Source organism: Pantherophis guttatus, chromosome 1 (genome assembly GCF_059756535.1).
Source record: "Pantherophis guttatus breed Tessera chromosome 1, ASM5975653v1, whole genome shotgun sequence".
NCBI classification, from domain to species: domain Eukaryota; kingdom Metazoa; phylum Chordata; class Lepidosauria; order Squamata; family Colubridae; genus Pantherophis; species Pantherophis guttatus.
In genome coordinates this window covers 116,011,132-116,032,761 of record NC_142063.1, presented here as the reverse complement: position 1 = coordinate 116,032,761, position 21,630 = coordinate 116,011,132, and the positions used below count along the sequence as shown (strand labels likewise).

Genomic DNA, 21,630 nt, shown 5'->3' with positions numbered 1-21,630 from the left:
AACATCCAAGGTGTTTCCCAAAGATCGAGACAGCATGCCACTGGACAGAGGTCAAGGGCAGAGTGCTGGGGAAAGAGGGGAAAATGTAACATTTTGTGTGGGAATCTCAGATCTAGCCTTGCTTTTGCTGCAACAACTAATCCTTAAGAACCTATCACTTCAACCAATTTGAGTCAAAGGTCTTTCTTTCCTAGGGACCTTGCTGACCTTATTTTATGAGGAATCTACCTGCCTCAGAGTTTTGTTTGCTGTGGGTATGTTACCTAGAACCCTGACATCTAGACAAAGGTCTGGAGTTAAGTAAAATTTATTAGCACAGTAAAAACACACCCAGAGGTAGTCAACTTCAATCAGAATAGAGCTGGAAGGGACTTTGGAGATCTTCTAGTCCAACCTCCTGCTCAAGCAGGAGACCCTATGCCAATCACTTCTTAAAAACTTCCAGTGATGAGCACCTACAACTTCTGAAGGCAAGTTGTTCCACTGGTTAATTGTCCTCACTGTTAGGAGGTTTCTCCTTAATTTCTCCTTGATTAGTTTCCACCCATTGCTTCTTGTCCTGCCCTCTGGTGCTTTGGATAATAAATTCACCCTCTCCTCTTTGTGGCAATTTATATGAGAATGAAGTAGAATTAAAAAAAATCTTTCTTTGATCCTGTGTGAGCATTGGCTTCTTCATACTGGATTTCCGCACCTTCTGGCTGACCCTGTGCTAATACACCTTCTTTTCCCTTCTTTCTTGAGAAGTCTCTGAATTAAAAAAAAAATCTCCTAATTCGCCTTCCTTTACAACTGTGGGGACTCCTGCAACTCCCACCCTAGCCATGGGCTGGAAGACATTGGCCAGCTAAGCCTTGCAGCTTGTGTAATTATGGCTAAATAAAAATATCTGAAATACTTGGTTTGCCCCTTACTGAACTGCTTATGACTTGACAAATTCAGAACCAACAACAGTATTTAATTTACAGATGTGGAATGATGTAATATTATATATGCGTCTAGTCTTTTGATTTCTAAAGCCCATAGTTACAAACGTGTTTTGATTCTGTGCTTTCTACAATAAATGATTTTGATTTATGACTGCCAGGAATCTGTTTTTTTCCTGACAGACTGCTGTCAAACTACCATTTTTTAAATGGACGAATATCGTGGGAAAGGGCTAAAAAGATTGAACCAGTTGGAAGTGCCAGGTTTCTCTGATTAAACTGAAATAGTGGCCTATGGCAGAAGTGGAGACTTGTATTGGTGTACTATATTATATTTAAATAACATGTTTTACATTGAGATAATATTCAGAGGATTGTGCAATTCCGTGTATACACAGTTGAAAAAACAAGAGAACACAATGTATATTCTTTTTTTCACTTGAATTTTTTTTCTCCAAAAGTGGTAGCGATTATTATTGTCTATTAAATTTGTCTAGGGCCACATCCTTTAAAAATTCACATAGCCCAACTGATTTTATTATGCCTCCTAGATAGATCTTCTGTATGTACCCTCCCTCAAATGGTGACCCTTGCAAGTTATTGTAAACATTTTCCCCCAATCCAAATCCATACATGGCCAAGAGATTTTGGCACAGCATCTTTCACCTCCTTATTCCTGAGGCTGTAGATCAAAGGGTTGAGCATGGGAATCATAACTGTGTAGAACATAGAGGCCCATTTGTCTTGGTCCATGGAGTAACTAGAATTTGGTCGGAAGTACATGAAGAGTAGTGTCCCGTGGTATATCCCAACAGTTGTCAAGTGAGAAGCACAGGTGGAAAATGCTTTATGCCTACCCTCAGCGGAGCGCATTCTCAAGATTGTAGCCAAAATATAAACATAGGATACAAGAATCATCCCAATGCTGCTTGCTTCACCAAAGCCAACAATAGTAAATAGCACAAGCTCAGTAATATATGTATCAGAACAGGAGATCATAAGGAGTGGAGGCTCATCACAGAAGAAGTGATTGATAATGTTGGAGCTACAGAAAGATAGTTGGAATGTACAGGAAGTTTGTATCATTGAATCTAGCAGGACTGTAAAGTATACAATAGAGATTATTTTCTGGCAGGCCTTTTTGGACATTACAGTTGGATAGAGGAGTGGATTGCAGATGGCCACATACCTGTCATAGGCCATCACAGCCAACAAAAGGCACTCTGCATCTGCAAGGATAGCAAATACAAAGAGCTGTGTAACACAGCCACTGTAAGAAATCCTTTTACTTTCACTTAATAAGTCAATTAGCATTTTAGGAGCAATGGTTGAGGCACAGCAGAGATCAACAAAGGAGAGGTTGGCCAGGAAGTAATACATGGGTTTGTGAAGTTGGGGTTTAGTGCAAATCAAGAGAATCATCCCCAGATTCCCTAATACAGTGATGATATAAACAAATAGGAAGACCGTAAAAAGGACAAGTTGCATTTTGGGATTGTCTGTCAATCCTTGAAGAATGAATTCAGAAAAGGCAGAACCATTTCCTTTAGCCATGATTTCCAGAGTAGATGGATTGGTTCAGGTGATTTGCAGATCCTGAAATGTCTTTCTGATCCCTTGTTAGGAAAAAGAAAATTATATTACTTCATCCTTGTTCCTTTCTTCATGCAACAAGAATCTGGATTTTTTTTCAAGAGGGATTGGGACCACACTACTAACTTAATTCAGTATACAGCATATTAGCTAGGTGGAATCTACAGTATTTATTATGCAAAAATATAGTCTTTGAATATAAGATTCTAATATACCTGCTTCATTTCCTGTTTCAGTTAAGGGAAGAATGCAGATTAATATATTGCTAGTGTAATATGTTGCTATATAAGTATGTTTCAAATATAAATGAATTTATGTCTGCTAGCAGCCATAATCCCCCTCTTACTCACATTCCAAAATCAGGCAATATATTCTAGAAAGAGGGATGATTTGAAAGCTCCAGATCTCCTATTTTAGGTTTTATTTATCTGAATATTCCCTTCCAATTATAGAAGGTAAATTGGCAGTGGCAGAATATATGAAATTCCCACACCATTCATTTTACAATTTTGTTTCTTTGGGTTCCAAATTTCCAGTTCAACTAGCCATTAAAACATTCTTGATTTCTATTGCTCTCAATATTCCAGCAACATAATTTCATGCCCTTTTATGGTGCAATAAAACATTTGTTTGCTTTTCCATAATTTTTTCCTCCATATTTCCCAAGTGATATACCTTCCTGTACTTAGGGTATCTCTTGACTTTGTTCATAGGTGAACCTCTTTTTAAGTGGTGCCAAAAATATAGTAGTAGAAATATTCAGTTAATCTGTTTATTTACCTTTATTTACTTCGGATGAGTCACTCTTTCTCAGCCCTACTCACAGCCATACAGAGAGTTGTTGTGAAGAAAATACAAGGAGGAAGATGGATATATTCACCGCCTTGAGCTATTGATAAAAATAATAAAGGCAGTATATACATAAACAAACAAACAAACAAACAAATTTTAGACCAATATTTCAATCATAACAAATTGAAATATGAATATCATTTCTAGCTGCATTTTAAAAGGCAGGAGTTCAACTTTTGCAAAGCGATGTCTCCAAATGTTCATTGCTAATGCTCCATTAATCAATGATGTAAAAACACAATAAAAGAAGTAGGTGCACCTACATTCTCCTGACGTTTCTGCTAGTATAAATCATTCATCATGATAACCAAAGGCTCTGTATGTCAAATCTGTGCCTGATGCCTGTTCAAGATTATTTGTTTAATTTATGAAGCCTTGAAACTGTAGGATCAAATCTGTCAATTTGGTTAAATTTCAAATATTTGGCTGAGATTATTCTTAATTCAGAACCTCACAACACCTCCTCTAAAAAAGCAGAGTGAAAACCAGGTATTAATGATCTGACTGACTGTTGTCAAGGAGAAGTCCTTAGACATCCTAATAAACCAAGTTGGAAGAGGATCAAATCTTATGCCCTTTCTGAGAAGACAAGAAATCACACTTATTGAAACAGATAGCAAAATGGATACGCTAGGTCTATGATGGCGAACCTATGGCACGCATGCCAAAGGTGGCACGCAGAGCCCTCTCTGTGGGCACGCATGCCGTCACTCCAGCTCAGCCAGCTGGGCTGGTCATCGGGTTTCCAACGCGCACATGCATGCCGGCCAGCTGGTCATCAAGTTTCTGGTGCTCTGGAGCGTGAATGAGCACACCTTCCAGTTTGTGCACTCTGTGCCTAAAAGGTTCACCATCACTGCCCCTAGGTGTAATATTCCTTCAAAAGACATCCTGCCTGTCACAAATATATGTTTTTTTCTCCACAAAGAATGGAGTTTAGATGGTGTTTGGAAGATAAGACACAGGCCGCGGAGGCTAGTCTTCAAATGGGAAATCCTGAAAAGCTCCCTTGGACAATTCACCCCATAGATAGCAAGGCAGGAAGCATATCTCTTCCCATTTTCATGACAATGGTCCAAGCAATTTCCTGCCATTCTTTGATACATATTCCTAATTCTGTTTCTAGGAGATGTCTTATTCTTATTTAGATTTACATGGCTCTCAAATTGGAAAGATACAACTTAATTACATTAAATTTAGTAATGCTTAAATCAGACATTAAGGAAGAAATAATTCCTTAAGGTGAGGATGAGTCAGTCTTGTTAAACAAATCTTTCTGATACTAGTCATTTGATCTGCATTAATTCTTATTTATGCATTTTCTCTCTTCTTATAGCAAAATAATCCAGCTGGAATCAAGTCTTAAGAGAGTTTTAATATTTGAAAAGTACAAAGCATTATAAATCAATTGAACTCTAAAACTAAGATTGCCTCTGATTTTAGTACAGTTCAAAAACTTCTCAGTAATATTTCCCATAAGGATTGTTATAAATATTCAGTGTATAAAGGATAATCTCAACATTTAAATAACTCTTATTGTGAATTAGCAAACATACCTAGAGTAGAATCAGTTGCTTTTTTGCTCTTACAAAACTTGTAAATAAGGGCAGAGATCTTAAATCTCTTTTCATATCACTTGGGATATTATCCCTTATGTACTTCAATACCTCAGATCCTGGAGATAAGTGATTGCATTTTCATACTTTGTGATAGTTTTAATTGGAGACTATAGTTAAGTAAATAATACCTTGAATCCCAAGCTACAACTCAACAATTCTCAGGTCCAGCCAATGAGCAACATTGAACAATCCAGACAAAATTCAGTTCTTTATTTGCTGAAACCATTATAGACAGAATCTAGTTAGTCTGACAATCCCACTCTAATCCTTACCTATATACCCTGGGAAATTCTAGGGGTGGCTATCCTAATTATCTTCCTCTTTTCTGATTTAACTCCAGGCTGTGTTTCTCTTGTCTCAATCCTTCTCCTTGGAATGTGCTTTCCTAATCATGGGAAAACTGTGGCTTTGCTATAGTCCACCACACCACCTCCTATTTCATAGACACAATCCATCACATCATTAGACAACTCAAACATGTTTGACTCAGAGGTGAAATCCAATTTTTTTTACTACCAGTTCTGTGGGCGCGGCTCTGTGGGTGTGGTGTGGCTCTGTGGGTGTGGCTTTGTGGGAGTGGTGTGGCTTGGTGGGCATGGCTTGGTGGGCATGGCAGGGGAAGGATACTGCAAAATCTCCATTCCCTTCCCACTCCTGGGGGAAGGATATTGCAAAATCTCCATTCCCACCCCACTCTGGGGCCAGCCAGAGGTGCCATTTGCCAGTTCTCTGAACTACTCAAAATTCTCCAGAACCTGTCAGAACCTGCTGGATTTCACCCCTGGTTTGACTGCTCATAAACTTATGAACAAAATAACCTGCATAATATGTCTTGAGCAGGGGTGGGTTCTAAATTTTTTTTACTACCGGTTCTGTGGGCGTAGCTTATTTCGTGGGCATGGTTTTTGGGGGGCGGGGGTAATGTGACTCGGTGGGCATGGCCAACTTTTTTTTTTTACTTTTAAAAGCATTTTTTCTACAACCTTAAGAGGTTTTCCTCTATTAGGAATCTTTGGACCAACACGTTTTACAGCACTGTGTGAATTTTATTCAGTCCTTAATGAAAGAAGTTTTAAATATTACTGTTATGAGCCACAATTCAGAGGATGACTCTGACCTTGACTCTGACAATGTTGCTGCAGCTGATTCTGTGTCACCCTCAGGATCCAGTAAACTAATATTCAGCTGACTCTCTCTGATTAACTGCAGGCATCTTCGGTCTTGTAATCTCCTTATGAGGAGCAACTAACTGGAGAACTTGTGGGTGATCTCAAGTTCTCTCCGTGTTACGAGCAATCAGGTGATGAGGCACAATCCCCAAGCTCTAGATCTAGACATCTATAGAGGCAAGCAGAACTATAGCTCTCAATGAGACTCCTCATTTGACAAAGCATGAGTGATTACAGCCAGTTGTCAAAAGACAGATTTCAGTAGCTGCATTGGTTGCAGTCTTTGTTAGAGACAACCATTTGGCTTCCCAACTTGTGATTCTTCTTCCTTGATTTTGGAATATTACAAATGGACTAACGATGCAGATGGATTTGAAATAAGACTTAGGAATTAATTATAAGACTCTTTCCCATGGAAACATGGTTTTGTTTTGAGATCTTTTTTAAAAAAATGATAGGATGGGGCCTTGAATGTTGGATATTAGGGGGAGATAGAAGGAATTAAAAATTACAATCAAAGGAGAATTAAGTATTAAGTAATTAAGTATGTCTGATGTGATGAAATGTAGTCAGAAAGGAGGGCTCTTTCACAGAGAGCAAAGAGATAGTGGAATTTGGGATGTCTGGTAGGCAGAATGAGAGCAAGGTTGGATCTTTCTTTGTAATGTATAGAGTATGTCTATAGTTATTGTAGTTAATTGTTTAAGTCTGTTGATATTCTCATTTTTCACCTCCTCAGGATTGTAGACCAGACAGTTAAGCATGGGGTTCACAATCAGAACATAAAAGGACATTTGTCTTGGTTCATTCAGAGGTGGGTTTCAGCAGGTTCTGACCAGTTCTGGAGAACCACTAGCAGAAATTTTGAGTAGTTCGAAGAACTGGTAAATACCACCTCTGACTGGCCCCTCCCACATCTATTCTCTGCCTCCCGAGTCCCAGCTGATCAGGAGGAAATGAGGATTTTGCAGTAACCTTCCTCTGGAGTGGGGTGGGAATGGAGATGTTATAGTATCCTTCTCCTGCCACACCCACTAAGCCACGCCCACCAAGCCATGCCACGCCCACCAAGCCATGCCCATAGAACCAGTAGTAAACAATTTTGAATCCCACCACTGGATTCATTGAATAGCTGGATGAGGGCTGGAGGTACATGAAGGCTATGGTTCTGTGAAATATCTGAAAAGCTGTCAAATGAAAAGCACAGGCGAGAAAGGCCTTATGCCTGCCCTCAGCAGGGCACATTCTCAGAATTGTACCCCAAATATAAACAGCATAGAAGAATCATAGCTATCCTGCTCACTTCAAAGAAGTGAACATAGGTAAATAGTACAACATGATTAACATATGTGTCAGAGAAGGAGATCGTTAAGTGTGGAAATATGTTTCAGAACAAGTGATTGATAGGATTTGATGTGCAGAATGGTAATCAGAATGTAGAGGAAATGTCTACTATCATATTCATAAGGCTTATACCGTATGCAACAGCAATTATTTGCTGGCAGAGGTTTTTTTGGATTTTATAGATGAATAGAAAAATGGATTATAGATGGCCAATATCTGTCACAGGCCACCAGAGTCAATAAAAGGCACTGTATGTCTACAAGCATGGCATACAAAAACAGCTCTAAAGCACAGGCACTGTAAGAAATCCTTTTAGTTTCAACTAATGAATCAATCAGAATTTTAGGAACAATGGCTGAAGAACAGCAAAGATCAACAATGGAGAGGTTGCCCAGGAAGTAATACATGGGTTTGTGAAGTTGGGATTTAATGCAAATCAATAGAATCATTCCAACGTTCTCTAATACCCAGTGACACAAATTGAGAGGACAATCATAAAAAGATTGTCAAAAGATTGTCTTTGATAAAAGATCATCAAAGGAAGGAAGAATATTTTCATTCTTTAGAGTTCCACCTTTTTTGGCTTTTCAATAATCCAGAGGACCAGGGCCACATTTTTATTGCATTAATCTAAATCAGGGGTGTCAAACTCATGTCATCATGGTGGCATCACACAACGTATTGGGACTTTTCCCCCTTTCGCTAAACCAAACATGAGCATGGCCAGCGCGTGATGCATCTGGCCCATGGGCTGGGAGTTTGACAGCCCTGATCTTAATGATTGATTAATCTGCATTAAGCAAAAATACAAAGTAGGACAGTGTGTAGATGTGTTCTAATATTTACTTCTTTTGTTGAGGCATTGCATGTGAGAACTAATATTAATGCTTTGTGCTAGTGGAGTGATCATTTCTACAAAAATCTATGTTGGAATTAATGTTAAAAATATTATGTAAATTTTGAGCCACTGTCGAATGGATGTAAATGCTTGGTTCTTATCGCTCCAGCTGGAGGGCCTGGTGGCTTAATAGTTTATTAATAAGTACTTAGAGAATTTTTTGCTACGAATTAATTTTAGCCAGAGGCATTAGCTTATTTGGGCTTTTGCCTGCTAGAAGTAGCATTTCTTTAACACCTATCAGCAAGAGCTAGAGGGGTCCACCACAAACTTTCCCAAGGTTGACTACTAATGTTTTCTACATGAACTAGCTAACAGGTTGTGGCTTTCACACTTGGCTAAGACACTTTATACCTGTATTGTTATTTCCACTGAATTTCCTCTGTTTTTTAAAAGCGGTAGACATTATTATTAAGTTGCCTATTAAATTTTCTAGGGCCACATCCTTTAAAAATTCACATATCCCCAATCTGATTTTGCCATGCCTTCTAGATAGATCTTCTGTATCTACCCTCCCCCTCAATGGCCACCATTTTAAATCATTGTAAAACAAAGCTTTTCCCTTTCCAAACCCATATATGGCCAAGAGATTTTGACATAGCATTTTTCACCTCCTTGTTCCTCAGGCTGTAGATCAGAGGGTTGAGCATGGGGATCACGACTGTGTAGAACATAGAAGCCCATTTGTCTTGGTCCATGGAGTAGCTGGAGCTGGGCCGAAAGTACATGAAGAGTATTGTCCCGTGGTATATCCCAACAACTGTCAGGTGAGAAGCACAGGTGGAAAATGCTTTGTGCCTACCCTCACTGGAATGCATTCTCAAGATTGTAGCCAAAATATAAACATAGGATACAAAAATCATCCCAATGCTGCTTGCTTCAACAAAACCAACAAAGGTAAATAACACAATCTCACTAATATATGTGTCGGAACAGGAGAGCATTAGGAGTGGAGGCTCATCACAGAAGAAGTGATTGATAACGTTGGAGCTACAGAAAGATAGCCGGAATGTGGAGGAAGTTTGTATCATTGAATCTAGCAGGCCTGTAAGGTACGCAATAGTGATCATTTGTTGGCAGGCCTTTTTGGACATTAGAGTTGGATAGAGGAGTGGATTGCAGATGGCCACATACCTGTCATAGGCCATCACAGCCAGCAAAAGGCACTCTGCATCTGCAAGGATAGCAAATACAAAGAGCTGTGTAACACAGCCACTGTAAGAAATCCTTTTACTTTCACTTAATAAGTCAATTAGCATTTTAGGAGCAATGGTTGAGGCACAGCAGAGATCAACAAAGGAGAGGTTGGCCAGGAAGTAATACATGGGTTTGTGAAGTTGGGGTTTAGTACAAATCAACAGAATCATCCCCAGATTCCCTAATACAGTGATGACATAAACCAAGAAGAAGACCGTAAAAAGAACAAGCTGCATTTTCGGATTGTCTGTGAATCCCTGAAGTATGAATTCAGTAAAGGCAGAACCATTTCTTTTATCCATGATTTCCTGAGTAGATGGATTGGTTCAGGTGATTTGCTGATCTTGAAATGTCTTTCTGATTCCTTGTTAGGAAGAAGAAAATTATATTACTTAGAGCTTCATCCTTGTTCCTATCTTCATGCAAGAAGAATCTGGATTTTTTTTCAAGAGGGATTGGGACCACATCGCTAACTTAATTCAGTATACAACATATTTGCTAGGTGGAATCTACAGTATTTATTATGCAAAAATGTAGTCTTTGAAAATATGTATTTCCAAATTTCAGGTTTCACCAGCCGTTAAAATAGTCTTGGTTTCCGCTGCTCTCAGCATTCTATCAACATGGAATTTCATGTCCTTTTATGGTGCAATAAAACATTTGTTTGTTTTTCCATAATTTTTTCCTTCATATTTCCCAGGTGATATATTTCGCTGTACTTAGGTTGTCTCTTCCTTGTGTTCATAGCTGATCCTCTTTTTATGTGGAGCCAAATAATATAGGAGGTAGAGATATTCAATTAAGCTGCCTCAAAGGTGCTTTTTTCAAAAGGAAACTGGACTACTTTTTTCTTGAAGAAGAAGGCGTTTCACTTCTCATCCAAGAACCTTATCAGTTCTGAAAAGATTCTGGGAGGGGGGGCAGATGGAAGGATCATATTGTTATCATAGGTGGTGTCATATCCATCTGTTGAGAGAGAGAGGTGTTCAGTTTTAACATATATGGCCTCTTTTACCCCTTTTTCAAACCAATGATCCTCTCTATCCAGAACATGGATATGGAGGACTATTGTAGTAGACAGGAGATAGGACACCACCTTTCTCCTGTCTACAACACAGTCCTTTCAGCAATTCTAAAAAGATTCCACCCCATTTGCATTCTGACCTTGAGGGGCACAGATAAATCCCCAAGAGGCTCAATGGCTCTCAGTAAGAATGCTAATGACCAGATGGCTGCAAAGAAATATGATTTTTCCATTCCTCACCCCATCTTGTCAGAACTAATCCTATCATCCGCCCCACCATCCTGTCAGAATTGATGAAGCTTTTTGGATGAGATGCGAAACATTCCTTCCTCAAGCAAAAACATAGTCCAGTTGCCTTTTGAAAAAAGCACCTTTGAGATAACCATGGCCTGGATGACTGAGAATCTCCATAGACAATTAACTGTTTATTAACCTTTGTCCAGTCAGTCTTTCTCTGCCCTACTCATCTCACACGGTTGTTTTTGTAGGGAAAATAGGAAGAGGATGGTGTGTTGGATATGTTAGCCACATTGAGTTATTGGTAAAAATAATAAAGGCAGGATATAAATATACAAATAAATAAATAAATAAATTTTAGACCAGTATTTCAAGGATATCAACTTGAAATATCAATCAATATTTCAAGTTTGGCAATATCATTTCTAGAGACATCTTAAAAGGCAGGAGTTCAACTTTTGCAAAGTGATGCCTCCAAATATTCACTGACATCTCTCCATGATCAACGATATAAAAAGACAGTGAAAGAGCAGACGCGCCAAGAGGGCTGCATTCTCCTGAAGTCTCTGCTAGTATGAATCATCCATCATAATAACCAACGGCTCTATGTGTCAAATACTGTATGTGCATGATGCCCATTCAAAATAATTGTTTGTATTTATGAAGCCTTGAAGCCATAGGAGCAATAAAACCCCCTCTATCAGTTTGGTTAAATATCAAATACTTTGGCTGAGATTATTCTTAATGAAGAACCTCACAACACCTCCTCTAAAGAAGCAAGGTGAAAAGAAAGGTATTGGTGGTCTGATTGATTGTTGTCAAGCAGAAGCTCTTAGACATTCTTATAAACCAAGCTGCAGGAAGATAAAATCTTACGCGCTTTCTGAGGAGTAAAGTAATCACACTTATTGAAACAGATAGCAAAATGGATACCTTAGGTGTAATGTTCCCTCCAAAGACATCATGTCTGTCATGAATATGAGTTTTCTTCTCCACAAAGAATCTCCAAAGTTCTGATGATGGAGTTTAGATGGTCTGGATGGACTGAAGCCCTGGAGGCTGATGTTCTACTGGGAAATCCTATAGAGCTCCCAATTTACTCCATAGACAACAAGGCAGAAAGCATATCTCTTCCATTTTTCATGACAATGGTCCAAGCAATTTCCTGCCATTCTTTGATACATTTTCCTAATTTTACTTTTAATTGATGCCTTATTCTTATTTATGTGGATCTTAAATTAGAAAGATCCAAATTAATTAGATCAAATTAAACTTAGTAAAGCTTGGATCAAACATTCAAGAAGAAAGAATTTCTTAAGATGAAGATGTGACAGTCTTGTTAAAAGAATCTTTCTGATACTAGTCATTTGATCTGTATTCTAATTTTTTCAAGTTTTCTCTACATTAGGGGACTCTATTGAAGGATCCTTGCAATGGTTGCATTTCCTCTCTTCCTACAGCAAAATGATCTATCTGCGATTAAGTCTTAAGAAGGATTTAACATCTTAAAAGTACAAATCATTCTAAATCCATTGAAACTCTAACATTCAGTTTGTCTCTGGCTTTAGTACAGTTTAAAAGCTTCTCAGTAATATTTCCTATATGGATTGTTATTAATATAATCTCAACATTTGTATAAATCTTATTGTGAATTAGCAAATGTACCTGGACTTGAATCAATGGCTTCTTTGCTCTTGCAAAGCTGTAAATAGGGGCAGAGATCTTAAATCTCTTTTCATATCACTTGGGATATTATCCCTTATGTACTTCAATAACCCAGATCCTGGAGATAAGTGGTTGCATTTTCATTCTTTGTTGTGATAGTTTTAATTGGACACTATTGTTACCTAAATAACATCTTGAGTCCCAAGCTACAACTCAATAATTTTCAGGCCCAGCCCAAGAGCAACATTGAACAATTCAGCCAAATGTCAGTTCTTTATTTGCTGAAACCATATAGATAGAATCTTGAGAGTGTAACCCTATCCCACTCTAACTCTAACCGATATACCCTGAGAAATTTTTTAACCAATATACCCTGGCATATTTCCTTTTCTAATTACTTTTGGAAATTCTATGGAATGGCTATCATAATTCTTTTTCTCGTTCTCTGATCTAGCTTTAGGCTGTGTTGACTCTTGTCTCATCCCCACCATGTGTTTTTGAGAAACTGGGCTTTCCTGTGGTCCATTACACTACCTCCCCCTTCGTAGATACAATACATCACACCAATATACAACTCAAACATGTTTGGCTGCTCATAAACACAGGAACAACATACCCTGCCTACTAAACACTGGGAACAAAATACCTTGTCTGCTGCTATATATCTCGAGCCTAGCACTTGTTAGGATTGTAGTGGTCTTCCAGGGAAGAAATGTGACCCATTAGCAGAGCTGATAACTGTGCGGAATGAAGAGGAGGCAAGCAATCCAGTTGTTTGATAGTTTCCCTATGGACAAGTGGAGAACTTGAGATCATCCACATATGCTCCAGATAGTTGCTCCTCACAAGGATAACAGTCACCCTCACCCTCAGCTTTAGACTTCTGGGAGATGAGAGAAATCCATCTTCACTCAAACTGAGGCCTACACCTACATGGACTTGCATACTTTCTTTTCTAATTACTTTTGCAATTTCCTTTCCTTGTTAATTGCTTTTCAGCTATTAGGACTCTTTGGATCAACAAATTTTATGGCACTGTGTGAATTTTGTTCGGCCTTTGGTGAAGTTTTAAATGCAAGTGTTATGAACCACAATTCAGAATGTGACTCCAACCTTGAATCTGACAGTGTTGCTACAGCTGATCCTGTGTTTTAGGATCAGCCTCAAGAAGATTCAAGATTGTATCATTGAGATGCAATGACTAAAATATAAGAACTAACCTTATTAGTTTCTGCTAATTGTAGAGATCTATAGCTGGATAGATGTATAAATTAACTGGATGCTCGGTGGTTGATATAGCTTGGGGGTATGTATGTTGTATCTTGCAAAAACTTGTGAGACTCACTAGAACCATTTTTCAAAGAATTAAACCCAGGTCTATCTCAAGAAGTGAAAGATGGTGCAAGTTATTCCTAGCTTTGTGTGACCTGTTGAAGGAGACACAGCAAAGGTATCAAGGCAGCATGTGCTTTTTAGGGCTTACTAGATTGGCTGAGAATGGAGGATACAAGAGTTCCCTCCAGTGGAGATCTGCTGAGTTCTAGTGTTTTCTAGTTAATTTATAAGGTCTCCCCCCACCCCTCTCATGTCACCATTAGACCAGAGGGATGTGCATTCAGCCCTAGAGTGATAGAGCCTAGGTATAAAAAACTCCCAAACAAAGTTTCCCATGTGAAGAGATTAGAATCAGTTTATAAACATACAAAGTATTGGTTCAGAAAGTATACAATTTTATTAATCAGGAACTGATACAGTTTTCTTCTACCTAGAGGAACATATGTAAACTTTATATTTCCAAAGATGGTTAGGAAAGTTCTCCTGTGAAATTTTGAAAAAAAAGAAAGAAAAAAAAGCACCCCTGGTCCAATTAGACAGCACAGAAGTAGATGAATCTCTCTTGTCCCTTGGCATAAGACCAATGGAACGGGCAGATTGCATCCTAAATGAAGAGGCCAGTTACAATATATTAACATACTTTTATTAGTTTTATTGACCACGTTGCATCACATTAAGTTATAGAAATATAATGATGATGATGATGATGATAACCACCCATATACTAAAGATAGTAGTATTATTGGTCTTTATGGGAAAAAAACAGTGAGCTCATTAGCACTGCCACTTTTGAATGGAAGTGTGTCAAGTGCCTTCCTGAATCTATTTCCAATGTTTCTATAAGATATTTCTCTCTCATTAACATCTCCTTGATGTACTTTGTCCTTGTCATGGCCATTGTGGCTTAAATCTGAGTGCCATTCTTTCTGGCTATTTTGAAACTCCATTCTTGCCTAAGATCACTGGTCAGGACTGCTGGTTGCTTCTAACTAAAAATAGAGTTCCCAGAAGTTGTAGGACAGGGGTGTCAAAGTCGATTTCATTGAGGGCTGCATCACGGTTCTGTTTGACCTTGGGGGGCCAGGGTGGGCATGATCAGGGTGGGCATGGCCAGCTCGACATCACTTGTGGCGGGGGGGCCTGTGATGGCTCAAGCAGTCTGCCAGTGAAAACGGGCTTCCAAGCTCTGTTTTCAGCTCTGATGGCCTCCTGCAACCCTCTGCCAGCAAAAACAGAGCTTGAGAGGGCCATTGACAGCCCTCCCAAACTCCGTTTTTACTGGCAGAGGCACTGCGGGCCTTCACTGTTTCCAGGACGGCCCCATGGGCCAGATCGAAGCACCCCACAGGCCGGAACTGACCCTTGGGCCTTGAGTTTGACACCCCTGTCAAACTCAAGGTTCTGAAGTGAAATAATGAAGAGATCTGTAATAATTCTAGTAAGAGATTTATTTCTAATTCATTAATTATTTTATTTAAATTTATTGGCTACCCAGCTCTAGTGGAGATCTGAATAAAGCAAACATAACAAAGACTGATCATAATAAGACCATGAGAAGATCAAATATCTGTAACTTTTCAGTGCAGTCAAACAGAAGGAGATTATATGCAGCATAAGAAAAAAATTGTATTATGGTCTTCATCAGAAGATGTTGAGGCTTATTCGGAGTGGGTGGGTGGGTGGTGGGCAGGGCTAAAATTCTCAAATAACTGTTCTTAGCCCTATCCTCTATTAATTTATATAATCTTCAGTACTTTTGGTGGAAATTAATTACATAATTTATAGGAGTAGTTTCACTGATCTGTCTAAAAGCTCTTACTACTGAAGGATCATCGGTTCTGGTGTTACGAAAAAGAGTGAAAATTGTTTCTCTGCCAAAGTTCCCAAAACCCTTTTGTGACCCTGTCTCCTTGGTTTCTTTTTCCAATGTAAAATGCTCCAATCTTTTTGTTGCCTTGAATATTTAATATGTTTTTCCTATTTGTGTCTCAGTTTTTAATACAGCCCTATCAACTGCTGCAACTTGTAGGGTTGTATAGCAATTTTATAGAAATCAATTCATTATTCCAGCTCAGGATTTCTTATACTTTGTAAATTATCAAAATTATCCTACATTAAGGGGGAGAAACTCAGATTTAAAAAAAAATATTTGCTTTTGTTTATTTTGATTGGATATGCCTTAATACAACTCTTCAGATCGGTATCCTTTCCTATATGTTAGACTCCAAATCCCATGCCTTGTTATCAATATTGCCGTAGACTGGACAAGGCTAACTGAACAGATAGTCTTTTTTTTCCACAGAAAGAATATGAGTATTTTAAACATAAAGATGAAAAGTATGATTAAATGTAAAATCGGACTGAAATATTTGGTTTATTACATGTTAAACTACTTGCAACATGACAAATTCAGAACTAATAACTTTTAATTTACTTGCATAGAACTCTGAATGCTTATATAGGCTTTCAGCCTTGGGCTTTCTACAATCAAAAATTATGCAGGGTTTTAATCCTGTGATTCATACAGTTAGCCATCTTGCTTTATGAAACTAGAAACCCTCATTTTGTGGTCTTTTGTTATGCTACCATTGTTGGTGGCTGAAGAGCCTGGGAAGCGGCTAAGAGCCAGAAGTGCAAAGTTTATCTGATTAAACTGAAAAAGTGGTTCAGCAGGATTGAGACTATTGTTAGTGAAGTCTACTATGTTAAGTAAGTTATGATTGTTATTGAGATAATATTCAGAAGTATAAAAGGTCACAGAACATTACAATACAATGTATTTCTTTTACCCAGTGACATTATTCCTCTTTAGAAGGGTCAGAGGTTATTACTGAATGAAATTGTTCCCTACATTTATTTGGGTTTCCTGCCTTTAAAAGTCCATACATTGCCGACTGATTTTATCACAGCATCTTTCACCTCCTTGTTCCTCAGGCTGTAGATCAAAGGGTTGAGCATGGGGATCACGACTGTGTAGAACATAGAGGCCCATTTGTCTTGGTCCATGGAGTAGCTGGAGGTGGGCCGGATGTACATGAAGACTATGGTCCCGTGGAATATCCCAACAGCTGTCAGGTGAGAAGCACAGGTGGAAAATGCCTTGCGCCTGCCCTCAGCGGAGTGCATTCTTAGGATTGTAACCACAATATAAACATAGGATATAAGACTCATACAAATGCTGCATGCTTCAATGAAGCCATCAATGATAAGCAGCACAAGCTCATTAACATAGGTGTCAGAACAGGAGAGTACAAATAGTGGAGGCATATCACAAAAGAAATGATTAATAACATTTGACCTGCAGAATGTGAGTAGGAATGTAGAGGTAGTGTATACTATTGTATCCATTAAGCCTATGCAATATGCAAAAGCAATCAATTGTTGGCAGAGCGTTTTGGACATTGCCGCTGAATAGAGAAGTGGATTACAGATGGCCACATACCTGTCATAGGCCATCACAGCCAACAAAACACATTCTATGTCTACAAAAAACACATAGAAAAAGAGCTGTGTAGCACAGGCATTGTAGGAAATCCTTTTACTTTCACTTAATAAATCAATCAGCATTCTAGGAGCAACGGTTGTGGAACAGCAGAGATCAACAAAGGAGAGGTTGCCCAGAAAGTAATACATGGGTTTATGAAGTTGGGTGTTAGTGCATATCAGTAGAATCATCCCAAGATTCCCTAACAGCGCAATGAGATAAATTGAGAGGAAGATAAAAAAAAGAACAAGTTGCATTTTGGGATTGTCTGTGAATCCCTGAAGAATGAATTCGGTAATAACAGAATCATTTCCTTTATCCATGATCTTTCACAATGGGTGCTGGGTTCTGAATATTAGCTGAATGTGAAATGTCTTTTTTAAAAAATCTATCAAAGGAAGGAAAGAAGATTTGCTTTCTTTAGAGTTCCATCTATTTTGGTTTCTCTATAAAAAATAACCACGAGGACCAGGATCACATTTCCACTGTATTCATCTAAATCAGGCTTTCCAACCTGGGGCCCAGGGGCCGCATGTGGCCCTGGACAGCTAGTAATGCAGCCCTACAAAACCCCCCAAATAAAGGAGGTTTGTTATTTATATACATTAACTACTACATTATACATCTTATATGCAGCTCAAGACAATTCCTCTTCATTCAGTATGGCCCAGACAAGCTAAAATATTGGACACATCTAAATGTTTGTTAAATTTGCATTAAACAAAAATACAAATCAGGGCAGTGTGTATAGCTATTCTAATATTTATTTCATTTGCTGGCGCATTGTACGTGAGAATTCATATTAATGCTCTGTGCTAGTTGTGTGACTATTTTTATAAAAATCTATGATGGAATGAATGTTAAAAATATTGTATAAATTTTGAATTGCTGATAAACCTTCTTTCCCCTTCTTTCTTGAGAAGCCTCTGAATTAAAAAAATAAAATAAAGTCACCTGCTTTCAGGGTACTGGTAGATTCCAAGTCATATTTCTTGTTTCACTTAATGCATTTGACTGTCATATTTTATAGATTATGTGTTTTAAAAGCTATTTTCATTGACTATCATTGCTTCTGATTCCGGAGTATCTTCTGCATATGTTGAAAGCAATACTGATTTTTATATGGTCCCAAGTATGGATGGAAATAATTTCATCTGAAAACATCTAAATTGAGTGCAATAACTTCTAATCTGATATAGTTGTCTATACAGTGCTGTATATTAATTCTTTCCTACAAAAGTAGCCCACAAATATTTTAATATACAAATTACTAAAACCTCTTATTTGAAGTTCTTCATTCTGGCTCAAATCCAGAGTCAAATAAGAGGTTTTAGTAACCCATGTATTAAAATATTGGTAGGTCAGTTTTCATTCATGAGATCGGTAAGAAAGCACCCAAAAGTAACAGAACTGCTTAGATAATTGTAAATGATTAAGAGCAAAAAGGGGGAGTTGCCTACACCCCCTGCTTAAAAGATAAGAATAATGCAGTAACTGGTTGAGATGTTAAACTATCTCATAGTAGTTTAGCAATTCTAAACAGATGCCATAGAAAAATCTCCAGTTAGAAAGTGGGAATAACTTGTCACCATTTTTTTCTTTCCCCCAACTTGTGAAAGATAAAATGAAAAGCACAAGACCACTGCAACTGTGACAGTTCCTTGCTTTCCAATGACTGGACACACCATAGCATAGAAGAGAACCATACACAATTTTTCAACACAGCACACACCTCACTTTATCTCTCTAACATAGGGTCCCCCCTTCATTAAGGCACTCTTTGTTGAAGGGGTCTTTACAATTGATTCATCTCTCTCTCTCTCTCTCTCATATATTACTAGAAAACCATCCTTTTTAGCATAATACAGCAGAATACATCTGTTAATGTTCAATAATTTGTTGTTTTAATATCTTAACATGAGTTCAGAAGAAATCTTGATCTTAATGGTTCAATCCAGGATTCTCAAATTTGCAGAATCGCAAATGCACATTGTGGACAGTATCTGTGATGTACAGATTAAAATTCAGTTATTAAAAGTAGTTGCTGTATTTAGTTCTTTCCAACCTTGACATTAATGAAATCATTAGTTTTATTCATGGTGTGGTGACAAACAAACTTCAGAACTACTGATTTAATCATTAATTAGTATCTTAAAAATGTATATTTTGCTCTGGTATCTAAGGCATGGGTTAAAAAAGCAGAACATTGGTATACTGTGCTAAGATCAATGGAAGATAAATTTGGTATCTCTTGTATTTTTACAAATCTATATTATAATTAAATAATTATAAACAATTGCTATTTATAGCTATTGCATCTTCTTAGAAAGAAATTGGAAGGATTGTTATTGTGGGGGAAAATAGAAAGAAGGAGCATTAAGTATGTTCACTATCTTATCTTATCTTATCTTATCTTATCTTATCTTATCTTATCTTATCTTATCTTATCTTAACTATAAAATAATAAAGGCAGGATAAAAATACACAAAAGCATACATATATACAATATCTACATTATACTGAACTGGGCTGTACTATAGTTTATATTATAGACACATATATTTATATCTTCAGTAATCAAGTTATTCTGAGAACAATGTGAATTAGAACCTTGTCAATATATGAAATCCACATGCATTGGTATGGCTTATACATATGAAAACTATAAATGCAAGACATGAAAGTCTGCCTTTAGCACCAGTACATGTATTAAAAAATCCTTCCCTGAGATAACAAACATACCTGAAGTTGATGGAGTTTTCTTTCTTACAGACTCTGTAAGTAGGCAAAAAGATCTTATGTCTTTTGAGACCATCTGGGACATGTTCCCTGATGGACTTCAAGATACCTTTTGGATACAAACAGTTTTAAGTACCAATAATTAACTTTCTTGCTTTGTTGTGATTTAATTTTTTAATTGCAGTTTAGTTGCAAGTGAATAACATTTAGGGAATTGGTTTTTTTTCTGAAAGTTGTATTGTCAAATTGAAATAACTAGTTCTAAATGTTTGTCTCCCTTTTTTTTCAGTGGTAATGGCCATTCTATCAATGAATGTCCGGATTTCTATCAAAATGGCACAGTCTGCAATCTTATCCCCTGATAGAAGATTACCATACACATTGTCCTCTTTTTTCCTTTCTCAAGAAAACAGTGGGCATTTCAGGTAACAGATGAAGAAGGTCATCTGCATTCACGTACATCCTAACATACAAGATGCTGGTATTAAGTTAAGACAGTAGGCCTTAATACAGACTACGTAAGAACAAATGTTAAAAGCAAGAAAGCAAAAAAGAAATAGCCAATGACTATTGATTGATTGAATTTATTTGCTGCCATCTCATAACAAACAACTCTGGACATCTTTCAGCATTAAAACGTATACCTATCTTTAAAAGAATAAAAAATAGAAACACAATCAAAATAAAATATAGTTAAAAGATGGGGAAGGAGGGAACAGGATGTGTGTGTGTGATGGGGAGGTGAGATTCAACAACCACCTCCAATGTGATGCTCCTCTGTTAGGCCCCAAGCCTGTGGTGAAATTCAAATTTTTTCCCCTACTGGTTCTGTGGGCGTGGCTTGGTGGTCATGTGACTGGGTGGGCGTGCTGGTTGGTCATGTGACTGGGTGGTCATGGCCAACTCAATGTCACTCACATCAAGGGGTGCCTCGCCTGGCCCTTCCCCTCCCAGCCATTCCTTGTCACACCCAGCCTCAATATATCTATAGTTCTGTAAAAATGTTGTTCACTTTTTTTCGATTTTATTTCTACATACTATAGATGTAGTTTCATGGACCACTGAAAGGAGGAAATGGCTCACATGCTTTGCCCAAGAGTGTGATAGGCAACAGGCTTTTAAGGGGCTGCCACAAAGAAGGGGGGGAGGGCAATGTATTTTCCAAAGAAGCAGAAGGCAAAACAAGAAGCAATGCATGCAAACTGAAGAAACAGAGAAGCAACCTAAAACTAAGGAGAAACTTCCTGACAGTGAGAACAATTAACCAGTGGAACTGCTTATCTCCAGAAGTTCTAGGTGCTTGATCACTGGAGGTTTTTAAGAAAAGACTGGACAGCAATTTCTCTGAAATGGTATAGAGTCCCCTTCAAAGTCCCTTCTAAGTGTTATTCTGACACCTTTCCCAGGCCCTCCCCTCAGATCCAAAATGTGGCTGTGATAGTTGATTAGAGCTCCTCTGTTTTTTGTGTGCAACAGCTTTAGCATTTAGGATCAGAGCTAAATTAGTTGCTTTTCTATTAATACATAATCCTTAAAAGGGCTCTCCTG

General features: G+C 37.9%; 3 protein-coding genes, 1 long non-coding RNA gene and 1 pseudogene across 5 annotated transcripts in view; 1 reads left to right on the top strand and 4 right to left on the bottom strand.

Moving 5' to 3' along the window:
• The window catches only part of LOC117667173 (uncharacterized), a 125,839-nt gene extending 105,069 nt beyond the window's left edge, over positions 1-20,770 (top strand). For both annotated transcript variants that reach the window (XR_015731084.1, XR_004591984.3), the window contains one exon: positions 20,372-20,770. This is a non-coding gene — a long non-coding RNA (uncharacterized LOC117667173). The remainder of the gene's footprint in view (positions 1-20,371) is intronic.
• LOC117656729 (olfactory receptor 5AR1-like) lies at positions 1,262-2,658 on the bottom strand. The gene is made up of 2 exons (XM_087892773.1): positions 1,562-2,658; positions 1,262-1,311 (listed from the first exon to the last, which is right to left on the bottom strand). Exons 1-2 carry the CDS (start codon positions 2,478-2,480, stop codon positions 1,262-1,264), a joined length of 969 nt encoding a protein of 322 aa, XP_087748899.1. The 5' UTR covers positions 2,481-2,658.
• Positions 3,933-8,048, bottom strand: LOC117667212 (olfactory receptor 5AR1-like; annotated as a pseudogene).
• Positions 8,637-9,900, bottom strand: LOC117667211 (olfactory receptor 5AR1-like). Its single transcript, XM_034420422.3, has one exon. The coding sequence runs from the start codon at positions 9,898-9,900 to the stop codon at positions 8,941-8,943; it is 960 nt and encodes a 319-aa protein (XP_034276313.3). The 3' UTR covers positions 8,637-8,940.
• Positions 15,994-17,724, bottom strand: LOC117667168 (olfactory receptor 5AR1-like). Its single transcript, XM_034420384.2, has one exon. The coding sequence runs from the start codon at positions 17,664-17,666 to the stop codon at positions 16,713-16,715; it is 954 nt and encodes a 317-aa protein (XP_034276275.1). The 5' UTR covers positions 17,667-17,724; the 3' UTR covers positions 15,994-16,712.
• Positions 20,771-21,630: the final 860 nt, after the last annotated feature.